Genomic DNA, 15,721 nt, shown 5'->3' on the forward strand with positions numbered 1-15,721 from the left:
TCTATGGAAATAGGTTTGTTTCTTAATTTCCTTTTCCCATAGGAAGGCATGCCATCGCCTCTGTAAGTCATAGCCCTCCATACTCAATATCCTTTTATTGTTTAAGTTAATCCATTCCTTAATCCAAGTTAAAGCTGCTGCCTTATAGTAAAGCTCCCAATCTGGGAGTCCGAAGCCACTTGTATCCTATCCTGTAGTGCTTTTTATTTTATTCTGGGTTTTTTCTCTTACCATATGAATTTTGCCATAATCTTGTTCATATCTGGAAGAATTTTTTTTCTGATTTTATTGGGGATTGTTTGGAATAAATAGAAGAATTTAGGTAAGATATTCATTTTAATCGCTGCAATTCTCCCTAATAATGATATTTATAATTTCCCCCATAATTCCAAATCTAACTTTGTTTGTTGTAAAAGTTTCATATAAGTATTTTCTTTTATTGTTGAACATTTTGCAGTTAACCATATTCCTAGATATTTAATTTTCTTTGTCGTTTGAAGCCCCATTACTCTCTCTAGTTCTTTTTTCTGCTCTTCCATCAAATTCTTAGTTAACATTTTAGTCTTTTGTCTATTAATTTTAAGGCCTGATACTTCTCCATATTTTTCTAATTCTCAAATTAAGACGTTTCCTGTCTCTATAGGGTCTTCAATAAAAAATACCGGTCATCTGCCAATGCCTGGAGTTTATATACCTCCTTTTTAATTCTAGTTCCTTTTATGTCCAAATGCTATCTGATTTGAATTAATAAGATTTCTAGCATCAAGATGAAAAGCAGAGGCGACCGTCTTATTCCTTTCATTATTTTAAAAGTCTCTATATTCTCCCCATTTAATAATATACTCGCCTTTTAGGTAGAATATATCACCTTTATCATGTTCTCAAATTTATATCCTAAATTCATATTTTTAATATGTTGCATCATAAATTGCCAATTCAGATTGATAAACACCTTCTGTGTACCCCAAAACAAGTGCCACTTGTTTTTCTGAATGGGCCTCATAACATTCCAAAATATCTAATAATATTCTTGTGTTATTTCTTATTTGCCTTGATGGGAGAAATCCGTTTTGATCTGGGTGTATATATTCATTTAACAATTTTTTTCAATCTGTTTGCTATTAAGGTTGTAAATATTTTGTAATCAGCATTCAGCAATGATTTCTGCCTATAATTTTGAATGTATCTGCTGTTCGTACCCTCTTTTGGTATTAGTGAAATATATGCATGAACCCAGCAGTTTAGCTTCCGTCAATACCTCATTGTACGGTTCTAGCATTAGTGGTTCTATCTGTTTACCCATCATCTTGTATATTTCCCCTGGGAGCCCATCTGGATCTGGAGTTCTATTATTTTTTTTGCTTTTTAGCTCTTCCTCTATTTCTTCATTTTTATACAGGCCCTCAAAGTACTGATAAACAAATCTTTTTTCCCCCTCCATCGTGTGTTGAAACTCTCCATTATCATCCTGAAGCTGGTGCATTATCTTCTTCTCTCTCTCTCTTTTTAATCTATGGGACAACTATCTCCCCGGTTTATTTGCTTGCTCAAATAAGTTTTGTTTTGCTGCTTTTAAATTCTTTACCATCTTCTTGTTCTAAAATATTAAGTCTGTGTTTGGTTAAAGTCAATTCCCCTTTAATTTTAGTATTCTGTGATGTTTTCTGTAATTGGGTTTCTAGGTTTTTAATTTCTTCTTGTAATATATTCTATTGTTTCCACTTCTCTTTATTTCTTTTGGCTGTGTATGATATTATAATTCTACATGAATAAGCCTCCTTGGTCTCCCAAAGGTTTTGTATTGATGTATGCAGTTTTGTATTCTCTTTGAAAAATAATCCCAGTTCCTTCATGAATTTTGGGGTAAATTCTTTTTCTTTTATTATTTGTGGATTTAAAGTTTATCTTCTTGTTGTTTTCTGTTGACCTCTCCAGATTATTTTAAATGGATTGTGGTCTGCCCAAGTGTTCGGTAGTATTTCAATCTTCTCCGCTCCTTTTCTTACTTCCCCATTCATCCAGGCCTTATCAATCCGGGACCAAGATTGGGGTGGATTAGAGTAAAAAATGAACTGTTTTAATCTAGATTCAATTGTCTCCATATATCTATTAAATTTAATTCAGCTATCGTCTCAAAACATGTTTTTGGCAATATTTTCTTTTTTTTTTCTTATCACTTATATAGTCCTTTTTACTGTCCACTTTTGCATTGTAGTCCCCTACTATGCAGATGTTTCTCTGTCCTGTTTCTATAATTTTCTCATGTAACTATAAAAATCTATCTGATTTTCATTTGGTGCGTATATTACCACTAATAATAATGGCTTCTGGGCTATCATGTTTCAGTCATTAATATTCTTCCATTGGAATCTGTATAAATTAAGTTTGTTTTTATTTCTTCCCTAACATATATGGCTATCCCTTTTTAAAAATCAGCTAATGCTGTATGGAGTTTGCCTAATTTGGGGTATTCTAGATATTTTCTGTTTATTGTTTGCTGGCAGCAGGTGCAGACGGCTGAGGTCTCTGACTGCGAGGACTCAGACAAGGGGCCTGTGTGTGATGCAGGGATGGGGCCAGGACTATTGGAGAGTGAGGTAGTCTATGTCTTCTGGCATAGTTTGCACTCACTCTATATACATCATCCAATTCGGTAAGGATTTCATTCTTATCTCTTTGAAGGGTTTTGGCTATTATTTCAGACATTACTTATTCTAAATCTTCTTCTTTTGTTTCTACCAGATTCTAGAACCTGAGATAGGAGGCTGCACGATCCATCTCCAAATGGATAAGGGAGTCTTCTAAATCTTTATTGTTTTCATCCTCTGGTCAACTAGCTCCAATTTCTTCTCCGCTTGTTCCGTTCATATTTCTACCACTTTTATGTTCTTTCATTTTTCTCCAGTGCTCGCTGGATTGGGCCTATTTTTTCATCTAATTTATGTATGCCACTTTTCATTTCACTTTTCAGTTTCCCCATTTCTTCTTTCACTTCACTTATCTTTGCTTTCATTTCACTGTGATTTTTCATCATCATTTCCTGGAGTTTAATCATTGTTTCCTGTATTATTAAAAGTATTGTTTGTATATTTTGTGTATTTGGGATTGTACTTTGTTTTTCCGCCGTGAGCATCCCTTCAATCAATCTTTGTGTCAATGGAGAGACAGTCATTGTTGATATCGATGGGATTGGTGTTGTTTTTTTTCCCGGCCTTCAAAGTTGGTGTGGTAATGCTCATCATTTCTTTTAGTATTTTATTCTGTTTTTCTGAAATGTTATATATGTTATCCCTAATTAACATTCAATCATTTAGTTGTTATTATCCTTATGTTTAATACACAGTTCTCTATATTTAACTCCATCTAAATTTTCTTTTAACTGAATCACAGTTCTAGATCTCCCTTGTAATATACTTTATAGAGAAGTTAATTAATTGTCAATGTTGCTCACTATATAATTATAGTCTATCTTTTAGTTAAATAGATTTAAGGTATATTCCTCTAATAACAAGATTTGCTATATAGTATAACTAAATACTGTATATCTTATGTACTACTATATTATAAAATATTATAAAATATATACTATAAAATACTAACTTAAACCTTTATCAATATGTTCTTATAGTTCTTATTATATAATCAAGCAATCATTTAGTTTACACACTCTATTTCAGCTTTATAACCAATTCATTAAAGAGTCCCCCCCCCTAATAATAAAGTATGGAGTATGTGTATATATATGTGTGTGTGTGTGTGTGCGCGCATATATGTATATATATGTATGTATATGTATGTGTGTGTGTATACATTACATACATACATACATACATACATATATATATAAACTAAATATTTCCTGATATCTTAATCCTCTATTATTAATTATACAAAAATCTTAATTTTGACAGTTGATTATAATCTATTTTAGTTGAATAAATTTAAGATATATTCCTCTAATAACACAATTTACTGGTATGATATAGCTGGACACTTTATATTTTATATGCTAAAATATTACAGTATAAAATATGTACTATAAAATACTAACTTAAACCTTTATCTATATGTTCTTATATTTTTTTATTATACAATCAAGCAATCATTTAGTCTATACACTCGATTTCAGATTTTTAACCAATTCATTAAGGAGTTCCCCCCCTCTAATAATAAAGCATAAGGTGTATATGTTTGTGTGTGTGTGTGTGTGTGTGTGTGTGTGTGTGTGTGTGTGTATTCTTAAGTTTTCATAGGTACTTACATGTATGGCATTCAGCTTTGTTCGGGTATTTTCCCACGTCATTGTACAATGATGTGGGAAAATACCCGAACAAAGCTGAATGCCATACATACATACATACATACATACATACATAGTATAGCTAAGTATTCCCCAATATTCTAATCCTCTGTTATCAATTATACAAAGATCTTAATTGTTGATATAAATAATATTCTACAATTATTAAATTATTTCATTAATCATTTCATCAGACACCTTCACAGTTAAATGTTATTATCCTTGGTTGGATTTAAATTATCAAATTTACTGTGGAATACACGTTCTTCTTTTCTAAGAACTTCGATCGTCTCTATTGCATCAGCCACTTTCTCTTCTGTTCCTCCCTGTCTTTAACACCGCTGAGTGAAAGTGGTCCATAATCAGTAATCAGTTCCCCAAAGTTCTTAAACACCCATTCTGGCTTCTTCACATTCTGAGTCTGAATATCTTGAATCCATTTAGTTTTAATTTCTCTGTCGTCTTCTTGTTTGCTCTATTTCAGAAAATTAGTTAGGTTGGGCAAGCCCTTCGCTCCCAGAAACCGCTCTCAATGCTACCAAATCACTGCCACTTTTCGAGCTCTAGCCCAATTTCTGTCAGAGACTACCTCTTTCACCCTTTACGATTTACAAACCTTCTTTTTGGGCTGTCACTTTTCATTGCTCTCAATCCTCATACTGCAAAGTCTGATCGATGCCACAGTCTGTTATTCCAAGTTCTTGCTTCTTCTTTTCAATTGGATTGTCACTGTTGTTGGAGCTTCCTTATTGTTATGGGTAATTGTTAGTGGTACTTATAGTTTGATGACTCTTTCAACTTTGAGTAAAAAAATGTTGTACTGGTCTTCAGCAGTATTTCAGCCAGTGAATAGGATTTGCCAATCAAGAGATGAGAAGTCAGTGGCTATGAGATCATAGTTGGCTTTTTTAAAGTTATAATTGGGGATCCCGATATTGTGATGATTTTCGTGGGGACTTATGTTGAGACAAAAGTAAATCATGCTGTGGTTACTGTTGGAAAAGGGTTCTTTTATTTGTAATCCTTCACTAGCAAGTATTTTGCTATCCCAATGAACAACCGGTACAGTTGCAAATCAAGTCAGGTACTCTTTCTTAGGCTCTTTCAATATAAGGAGAGAAAGCCTCTTTCTTTTGAGAAGTTGGGCCATCCTCCACCTATAAATGGTTTGGGGAAGGAATATTAATCTTCTTATTAAGACGAAAGCAGCAATCATATTCACAATTCTACATCTAAATGGTTTTCAAGATGGCTGTGCACATGGATGCTGCAGCTAAACCGCTCCTTCTTTCAGTGCATGGTATGTATGATTCTGGGTGTCCTTTGGATCCTTTCCTTGATTGAATCCTGTGGGGCAAGGAGCATCTATAGTCAGCAAGACTTGTTACAAATTGGACTGAAATGTGAAAAGGCTATTATGGATGATCTTATACATTCTCATAACATACCGAAGGAGGCAGCTAGGCCCCTGGAGGAGTCATGAATCACTATCCCTGTAGGAAGGAGGAAGAGGCGGAGAAAGAGGAACAGGAACAGGAAGAGAGGATGCCGTGCTGGGGTTTTCTTTAGGCTCAGTAAGTTTCCACACAAGCCTTCAATTCCAAGTATATTTATTACCAATGGAAGATCTCTGACTAACAAAATGTATGAATTAAGGCTACAGATTGCAAAGACTAAATTCATCAAGAACTGCTGTGTTTTGCTAATCACAGAAACTTGGCTTCACTCACTCATTCCAGATGCAGCTGTTGAACTAGAAGGCTACATAGCTCACAGGCAGGACAGGAGTAGAGATTCTGGCAAGATCAAAGGGGGAGGTTTAAGCCTTTATGTGAACAAAAGCTGGTGTATCAATACAAAGACTGTAGACAGCCACTGCTCCATGGATCTGGAGTATATGACTCTTAAATGTAGACCCATATATCTTCCACGGGAATTCAGTGTGGTTTTGATTACTGCAGTCTATGTCCCACCTGATGCCAATACTACCATAGTTTTGGGATTCTTATATAACATTGTTAGTAATCAGTAGAATAAGTATCCTGATGCTGTGCATATCATAGCAGGGGACTTTAATCAAGCTGATTTAAAAGAAGTGCTCCCTAAATTCTATCAGCATGTTAAGTGTGCTACTAGAGGAGCATACAAATTGGACAAAGTATATACTAACATCAAACATGGCTATAAGGTTATACAATTACCACATTTGGGACAATCAGATCATATGTCACTGCTTTTAGCGTACATCCCTCTTAGGATGTCTCTGCCTATAATAAAGACAGTGAAATCTTGGCCAGAAGATGCTTCCCAACAACTTCAGGATTGTTTTGAGAACACAAATTTATAACTTTATAACTTCTTTTCCTTTCTTTCTTCCCTCTCATCTTCTCCCTCCCCCCTTTACCCCCTTGTCTCTCTAGTTCTAATTCTCTCTTCTGCATTTCCCTCTTCTGTTGCTTTCTGATTTTATACTTATTTTTCACTCTATTTTGGGGGGAGTTGTTTTTCCCAATCTTAAAGTTTCCATTCTCTTTCCCCCCTTTTCTTTCCCCCCCATCTAAGATTACTTGTTCATTAAAGATGGCTTCTTCTTTGTCACAATCTTCTTGTTCTGCAGGCATTTCTTGTTGTTTCTCATAATTCCAAATCTCCATTTCTAAAAACTGAAATACAAAGCCAAAAGAACCTCTCCCTTCTTGTGCATCTTCTTTGTACTTTTTAAGTTCCATTTTCAGTTCTTCTAAAAGTGGAGCCATTTTAAAAAGTTTTAAACAACCACCCGATTGATTTTAGTCATTCAAAACAATAACCAAGAATCCAGAAATCATCAAGTAATCCAGATAGTCCTGAGTTATATCTTCTTATTTCTTTTTCGACTTTCTCTTCCTGGAGTTTTTGTTGCAATATTTCAGTTAGAATGTATCTTTTGGAAGTCTTGTTGAGATTTTGCTGTAAGTTCTTTTTTAATTCCAGGCAGTCTCCTCACTTCCAGATCCTACCCTTTTATTTTTTTTTCCTCTCCTTTCCTGTTTTCAAAAGCTTTTAATTATCCAGAAATCTTTGACTTTTTATTTTCAGCATTAAATGCCTATTGATGTCAAAGTGGATTTTTTTCCAATTTCTTGCTTAAGTCTCTTAGCTGTCAGTATAGGAAAAGGAGAAAACCAAATCTTTCCCCTTTTCTCTCTCCTTCGCAGCTTAAAAATCTTAGGGAACAATGTTATTGTTTTTTAACAGTTTCAATTCCAGGATACCTTATTTGTTGCTTTTGCTGTTTGACCTGGTCAACCAAAACTTTCTCTTCTTATCTTCCTCCTGCACATTCTTTTCCGGTCGAGTTCTTCTTTGTGGCGGCCATTTCTGACCACCGCTGCAACCGCCTTTGGGAAAGGGAATAATGGCCAGCTGGGGAGGAGAGATGCGGCTCTCCTCAACCCTGCTGGCAGTCTCCCCCCTCTTCACCACCTCTATGGGGTGGCTTAGCCCCGAAACCACCCAGCTCGGGGCGCTCCAGAGGCGACCACAGATCGAAGCCTCGCAGAGATGAGGTTTCGGTCTGTCACTGAAGAAGCTCAAACTGTGGTATGGGATTTTATTGACTTAAAATGCCATCCAGATGGCAGCAGGTCAAAAAGATAATTGCCAGGGTGTGAGGGGTCTTCTATGATGGTCTTGATTCTGCTTTGGCAGTGGGACCTGGCTAAGTCTTCCAGGGAGGGCAGAGGACAACCAATGATCTTTTGAGCTGTGTTTATCACCCTCTGTACAGTTTTCCTGTCCTCAGCTGTGGAGCCCGCATACCACACACCCGGACAATATGTCAGAGTGCTCTCCACAGAGGCTTTATAGAAAGCCAGCAACAGCTTCTTATCCAGGTTGTTCTTCCTGAGAACCCACAGGAAGTGCAGCCGTGCTGAGCCTTCTTCACTATGGCCTTGGTATTAGGGGACCAGGAGATATCGACTGAAATATGGATGCCAAGGAATCTGACCGTAGGGACAGTTTCCACTCATTCTCCATTGATGATGAGTGGGGCGTGGTCCTGTCCATGTTTCCTGAAGTCCATAATCAGTTCTTTGGTTTTATGGACATTCAGTGACAGATTGTTTTGTGAACACCAGATAGACAGATTCTCTACTTCTGCCCTATATGCTGTCTCATCCTCTCCGGAGATGAGGCCAATCATGGTCGTTTCATCCACAAACTTTATGATGGTATTTGTTGCGTGGCTTGGTGAGCAGTCAAAGGTGTACAAGGCATATAGCAGGGGGCTCAAGACACAACCCTGGGGGGAACCAGTACTGAGTGTAATAGTGGAAGAAAGGTGGGGGCCAAGTCTAACAGACTGGGTCTGTTTGTCAAAAAGTTCTTAATCCAGGACCACATGGGAGTGGGGACCTGCAGATTATACAGTTTGGTTACAAGTGTATCTGGGATGACAGTGTTAAACGCAGAGCTGTAGTCCACAAAGAGCATCCTCACATAGCTCTGTTTGTTCTCCAGATGACTCAGCGTTCTATAAAGTGCATCCTCTGTAGATCGGAAAGGTATTCGGAAGGCCAAGACTGAGTATAAGAGGAAGATTGAGGATAATTTTTATAGCAATAACATGAAGCAGGTGTGGTGAGGGATTCAACAAATTACAAACCATCAACTGACCAATGCCATCCCTGCTGAGGGGGATGCTTCATTGGCAGAGGAACTGAATCATTTCTTTGCTCGCTTTGAAGTGGAGACATCAGAGACAGATAAAATACAAGCACCAGCCAATTGTAGCCCCCACCTCATTGTGGAAGAACAGAAGGTGTGGAGCATTCTGAGGGCTGTGGACCCTAGAAAGGCTGCCAGTCCTGACAGTATCTCTGGCCGAATGCTTAAAGACTGTACTGATCAATTGGCTGCAGTCTTTACCAGGATCTTAAATCGGTCTTTATCCCAGGCCTATTCTATCTTGTTTGAAGGCTTCCACCATCATTCCGCTGCCAAAGAAGTTCCCTATCAATTACCTCACGATAACGGACCAGTGGCACTCAGTCCTATAACCATGAAATGTTTTGCGAAATTGGTCTGCCGGCACATCATTTCTGGTCTTCCGCATACTTTTGATAAACACCAGTTTGCATACAGAAAAAATAGATCTGCAGAGGACGCTATAGCCATCACTCTTCACACTGCTCTGACTCACCTAGAATAGCGGGGGGCGCTATGTGAGGATGCTTTTTCGTGGATTTTAGTTCTGTGTTTAATACAATTCTTCTACATAGACTAGTGTCTAAACTTCTGGACCTTGAGCTTTCTAATTCAATTTGCCTTTGGATTATGGATTTCCTGTCTGGCCGCTCACAGAAGGTCAGATTAGGTAATCATACCTCTTTAGCCCTTATTCTTAACACTGGTACACCACAGGGTTGCGTGTTGAGTCCCTTATTCTATACTCTTTATGTGTATGACTGCATTCCCACTCACGCTAGTAATACTATTGCTAAATTTGGCACTTATCTCCGGGGGGGATGAGTCTGCCTACCGAGATGAGGTGGGCCGGTTGCTTTTGTGGTGTGAGGACAATAACTTGGTCCTCAACACCAATAAGACCAAGGAGCTTATAGTGGATTATAGAAGGAACAGATCAGACATCCAGGCCTTGCTTATCAATGGAGACCGAGTGGAGCAAGTGGCCAGTTTTAAGTTTCTGGGTGTTACCCTAAAAGAGGACCTGACCTGGGTGCCTACATTGCAGACCTGGTCAAAAAGGCTCACCAGAGATTATACTACCTGAGACTTCTCAGAAAACAACAACAGAATGAAAAACTGCTGGTGACCTTCTACCACTGCACCACGGAGAGCATTTTAACATACTGCACCTCTGTCTGGTTTGGCAATTGCACAGTGGCCGATAGGAAAGCACTCCAAAGGGTTAACGTCATTGCCCAGAAGATCATTGGTTGCCCTCTCCCCTCTTTGGAAGAGCTTTATAGCTCCCACTGCCTTAAGAAAGCTCAAAACATTCTCAAAGATCCATCTCATCCTGAGAACCTTTTTTTGAACTATTACCATCTGGCAGATGGTACAGAATAATAAAAACAAGGACAAATAGACTGAAAAACAGCTTTTATCCCAGGGCAGTAGCTCTTTTGAATTCTGCTGTATAGTGCAGTGTTGGTATAGTGTCGGGGATGTTCAGTTCAATGTGTGAAGGTTGAAGGATGTGTGTTTGTATTTATTTTCATGGTCATGGTCATGATGTGCACTGAAGATGGTGTTTGATTTCATTGTACGAGGTGCAATGACAATAAAAAAAGTAAACTAAAATCACAGATCTTCTCTTTGGTCAGGCTTTTAATTGTGAATTGGTTTTAACATTAATTTTAATGCATGCTTCCAGGTTTATATAATGGAACCTTCACTATTCAACAGAATAAGAAGATTGTGATTTTCAGTACGTGTTGTTAAGTATATACTAGTGCTGATATTTGAAAAAATCTGATCACTTTTTTTACTGGTTTGCTTCTCCATAATGAAAATCCCTTACCTTCCACTTAATGATGAAAAGTATGGTACCACATGTATCCCCAGTGGGCCTCCTTCCCCAGATATTTCTACGATTCTTGTCATACCACTAAGAAAAAGGGAAAAGCATCAATTATCTTCAAAAGAAAGCAAGACAAGTTGAGAGATTATTTTGAGCTTGTAAGAGACACTTATTGCACCTCAATACCTTTTACCAATCCCTGAAATAAATGGTCATTCTTAACAACTTGCAATTCCATAAGACCATCCCTTTAATAGCCATAAAGTTTGTTCTGTATGGTCTATGAGGTAAATTACACAGTCTCTTCAATATACTGGTAATTGTTAAATATGTCTATGAAAGCAAGTTTGGTACAGTACTTAACATATCTACACTAAAAATTGGGAGACCATGAGTTCCACCTTAGGCACAAAACCAGCTGGATGACTTTGAGCCACTTACTTTATCTCAGCCTTAAGAAAAAAAACAGCAATGGCAAACCACTTTTGAAAAATCTTGCCAAGAAAACTTCAGGGCCTAGTCCAGGCAATTACTAGGAATTAAAGCCAGGAAGCAAAACAACAACAAAGCCTACACACAAGAAAACTGGATATCCACATATTGAAATAATTAATATTCAAATTGTCCACATGAATCAAATTTGATTTATTACAAATCCCATAATGATATATGCTGCAAGTATTTATCTGTATGCATGTTTTCTTTTTAGGTCTATTAGATTCTTAGATCTACTAGGAATACAACAGTAGAAAGACGTGAGAGTTTTCTGTTTAACCATTCTTTTTGTTGTTCAGCACAAAGATGGAATTTTTTGTGCTCTTTAATAATAGCAAAAAGAATAATCCTTAGGAAATGGAAAATACCATAACCATAAGGGATATATGTCTGGATTTCGGAGATATTGATTTAGCAATTTTGGAGAAATGTATATATTTAGTTAATCAAAAAATGTCACAACTCTCCCTTTGGGAAATTTTTTTGAACAAGCTTAGTCAACATTAAAAGCTTTTTTAAAAAAAAGGTTTACAAAATCAGATGAGCTTGGAATATAGTTGTTTTTGAAGTTTGCAGATGATACAACAGTGATTGGTCTCATTCAAGACAATGATGAATCCACATAGAGACAGGAGATTGTACAGCTTGCCTCGTGGTATAACCGGAACAATCTGGAACTGAACACACTCAAAACTGTAGAAATGGTGGTAGACTTTAGAAGAAACCCTCCTATGCTACCACCTGTTAAAATACTGGACAACACAGTATCAACAGTAGAGACCTTCAAACTTCTAGGTTCTATCATATCACAAGACCTAAAATGGACACCTAACATCAAAAATATCAAAAAAGCACAACAAAGAATGTTCTTTCTGCACCAACTCAGAAAGTTCAAACCACCCAAGGAGCTGCTGATCCAGTTCTACAGAAGAATTACTGAGTCTGTCATCTGCACTTCTATAACTGTCTGGTTTGGCTCTGCAACCCAACAAGACAGACACAGACTTCAGAGAGTAATTAGGACTGCAGAAAAAACAATTCCTACCAACCTGCCTTCCAGCGAGGACCTGTATACTGCATGAGTCAAAAAGAGGGCTGTGAAAATATTTACAGACCCCTCACATCCTTTTCATCTCCTCCTCCTCTAGAATTGGTCAAAGTTTAGTTATCAATTTTATCAAAAAAAATTAAACCAAATATTTTTATTGTTCCATCTTCAAACAGACATACATAAAATATTGTAAAGTAAAAACAAACATACCATAACATGCTAGAACAAGGAATATTATGTAACTGGTCTCTTTTTGTTTCAGAGAACAAGGTGGGTGAGGTGAGGGAACTTCATCTCAGAAAATTCTGTAATGTGTAGTGTTGGGCTAGCTCACCAGTCATACCTGTCACATTTTCTACTTCAATATTTACTTATTAAACAATAATTTTCCTTCTAGGCTGAATAAATCTTTAATACTTTTGAGCAGACTATAATTGTAATTTATAATTGGTATCTGAGTATGCCACAGCATTCAGATATTCAGTTCAGCATTCTTACAATACACCAAGGCTTATAAAAATTGTCACAAATAAGTGTATGAATCAGCCTCTGCTATGCTTTAAACAAACATTATATAGAATTCTGTCACCTAAATTCATGAAATTGAACTAATTGCAGTATTATAAAATAAATAACAATTCACAAAATAAAGGCTGAAACATGCCATGCTTCAGGAAATCAGTAGCCTTTATGCATATTATGTTCTTTTTTTCTTTCAGAATTTTTTATTTATATTTTTGAAAAAAATATTTAAAAGACAGTGGAATAAATAGACTCTTCTTACTGTTTTTATTAAGTAGCCATTTTAAAAATTGCTGAGAGGTGACAGGTGAATATTTGGCCCAATTCTGTACTGTATAAATGATAATTGGAAAAAGGTCTAATTCAAATGAGAAATCCAGATTTCTTTATTGAACATTTGCTGTAATTTAGGAAAATGTTAATCATTTCACAAATAAGATTGACTTAGGTTAGATTTGTTCCGGACTAGCAGGCTCGTAGCCTGCAAATCTGATTGGCCCGCTGAAAGCCGATCGTGATTGGTTGCCATAGACTGATGCGATTGGCCAGTAAACGGGCTGCCGCAATTGGCCCTGCCAAGAGCGGCAAACTCAAATCGCCTTCATTGGCTGCCTAGCCACAGCCAGCCCTATATAAGGGGCTGCTGCGGCTGGGGTTAGTTGCTCAGATCTGAAGTCACAAATAAAGAGCTTTAGTTACTATCTGAGTCTTGCCTCCGTTCTTGAACCATCCTCCCAGATATAACACTGGCGACGAGGATGGGATGCGGAGGCAACGAAAGCTATTGAAATTGAGCTAGCCGAAGGAGCACGTGGCTGACAGAGCGCAACGACCGCGACATGGCCAGCAGCGCTATACCACCCGCACCATTCGATCCAGCTAGCGAAGATTGGGACTCATACATGGACAGATTTCAAATGTTCCTGGAGTCCAACAACCTCAAAGATGCCACGCCCAGCAAGAAACGAGCCGTTTTTCTAACCCATTGTGGACCAGCCGTTTTTAAGATGGCTAAAGCCTTAGCCAAGCCAGCTGAAGTTAAAACCATGGATTGGGACACCCTTGCTCCCATCCTGCGCAACCATTACGCCCCAGCCGTGCCAACTCTCATTCGCAGGCATGAGTTCTACCAGAGGGACCAACGTGAAGGTGAGAGCATTGGGGATTTTGTGGCAGACCTGAGGAACCTGGGTGGTTTGTGTGGCTTCGCCAACCTCGAAGAAGCCATGAGAGATCGCATCATCCTTGGCCTCAGAGACCCCACCGTCCAGAGCAAGATCATGGCCAAGGGGGACATCTCGCTTGCAGATGCCATAGCAGACGCCACAGCAGCTGAAGCCACTCGTAAATCGGCAGCACGAATGCGTCGAACCAACGGGACCAACCGCCAACCCACCAACGATGCTGGGAAACCTTCAGACAAGTACACATCAACCACCCATCACGAAGACGTCGAGTCATCCTCAGACAGCGTGGAAGAAGAAGTCCACAGGCTCCAGTCAGAACGTGAGCAACGGGACCAGCGGGGTCGCAGGTCCAACTACCAATGCGCCGGATGTGGGGGAAACTACCCCCGATCCGAATGCAGATTCTTAGGTGCCATATGCCGTTTTTGCGAGAAACGGGTACACATCACGAAGGTATGCAGAAACAAGAGAAATTCCAGCCCCAGACGGAGAGGGAGCAGCCCAAAGAGAAACGATGGCAATGCCACCACGCAGAGGGACCACCCTAGCAACCAGTGGAACTGGTACAGCAGACCCCGAAGGTTTAACGACGCCCCCAGATGAGAGGAGGCTCAGCAAACTATCACCATCGGCCACGCTTAATCACTTGACGCTAAAAAGATCCGAGTAGAGGTCACGATTGAAAACAAACCGTGCAACATGGAAGTCGACTCTGGGTCATCTCTATCCATGGTATCCTGGAGAACACTCAAGCAGCTAATCCCCAACATCTGACGCCAAGACCTCAGCAGTCAGAGACTCATACTGAAAGACTATCAAGGCAACCGGATTCCAGTCGCAGGTACCCGCCATGTGCAGGTCTCGTTCAAGGGACATAAGGCAATTCTACCACTCACCGTCGTAGACCGAGACCGGCCAAGTCTTCAGTGGTTCGCGCCATTAGGAATCGGAATGGCTGGCATCCATCATACTGAAGACAATGACTGGGAGGCAGCCCTCGTCCACGACTTCCGAGAATTGTTCAACAAAAGCCTAGGCAAGTACAAGGGGTCCCCTATTTCATTTAATCTTCGCCCCGACATAGCACCCATTCGTCTAAAGCCACGCCGAGTTCCCTTTGCTCTTAAATCCAAAATTGACAAGCAACTGGACAAATTAATTGCGCAAGGCGTGTTAGAACCTATTGACCACGCCCGATGGGAGACACCAATTGTCACCCCCATAAAACCTGATGGGTCCATAAGAATCTGAGGTGACTACAAGGCCACCCACAATCACGCGCTACAGCAGAGCGCCTACCCAGTGCCAGTTGTTCAACATCTCCTGCATTCACTTGGGGGTGGCAAAATATTCGCAAAATTAGATCTGGCCCAAGCGTATCAAAAGCTACCAGTTGATCCCGAGACTGCAGAAGCCCAAACTATAGTCACACATCGTGGTGCATTCAAATGCAACAGGCTCCAGTTTGGTGTAAGCGTAGCCCCAGGCATCTTTCAAAGCCTGATGGAGAGACTATTACAAGGGATAAAAGGGGTCGTGCCCTATTTTGATGACGTATTAATAGCAGCACCCACAAAAAACCAATTAGAAAAACGTTTCAGAACAGTCCTACAGAGGTTCAAAAACACTGGCCTCAA

General features: G+C 39.0%; 1 protein-coding gene across 4 annotated transcripts in view; it reads right to left on the reverse strand.

Moving 5' to 3' along the window:
* The window catches only part of PARD3B (par-3 family cell polarity regulator beta), an 897,218-nt gene that overhangs the window by 669,989 nt on the left and 211,508 nt on the right, over positions 1-15,721 (reverse strand). For all 4 annotated transcript variants that reach the window (XM_087913651.1, XM_026707819.2, XM_026707818.2 and 1 more), the window contains exon 6: positions 10,830-10,916. In XM_087913651.1, coding sequence (XP_087769777.1) covers positions 10,830-10,916 — 87 coding nt within the window. The remainder of the gene's footprint in view (positions 1-10,829; positions 10,917-15,721) is intronic.

The sequence above is a fragment of the Pseudonaja textilis genome, chromosome 1, assembly GCF_049901715.1.
Source record: "Pseudonaja textilis isolate UNSWEBS1 chromosome 1, rPseTex1.2, whole genome shotgun sequence".
Lineage (NCBI taxonomy): Eukaryota > Metazoa > Chordata > Lepidosauria > Squamata > Elapidae > Pseudonaja > Pseudonaja textilis.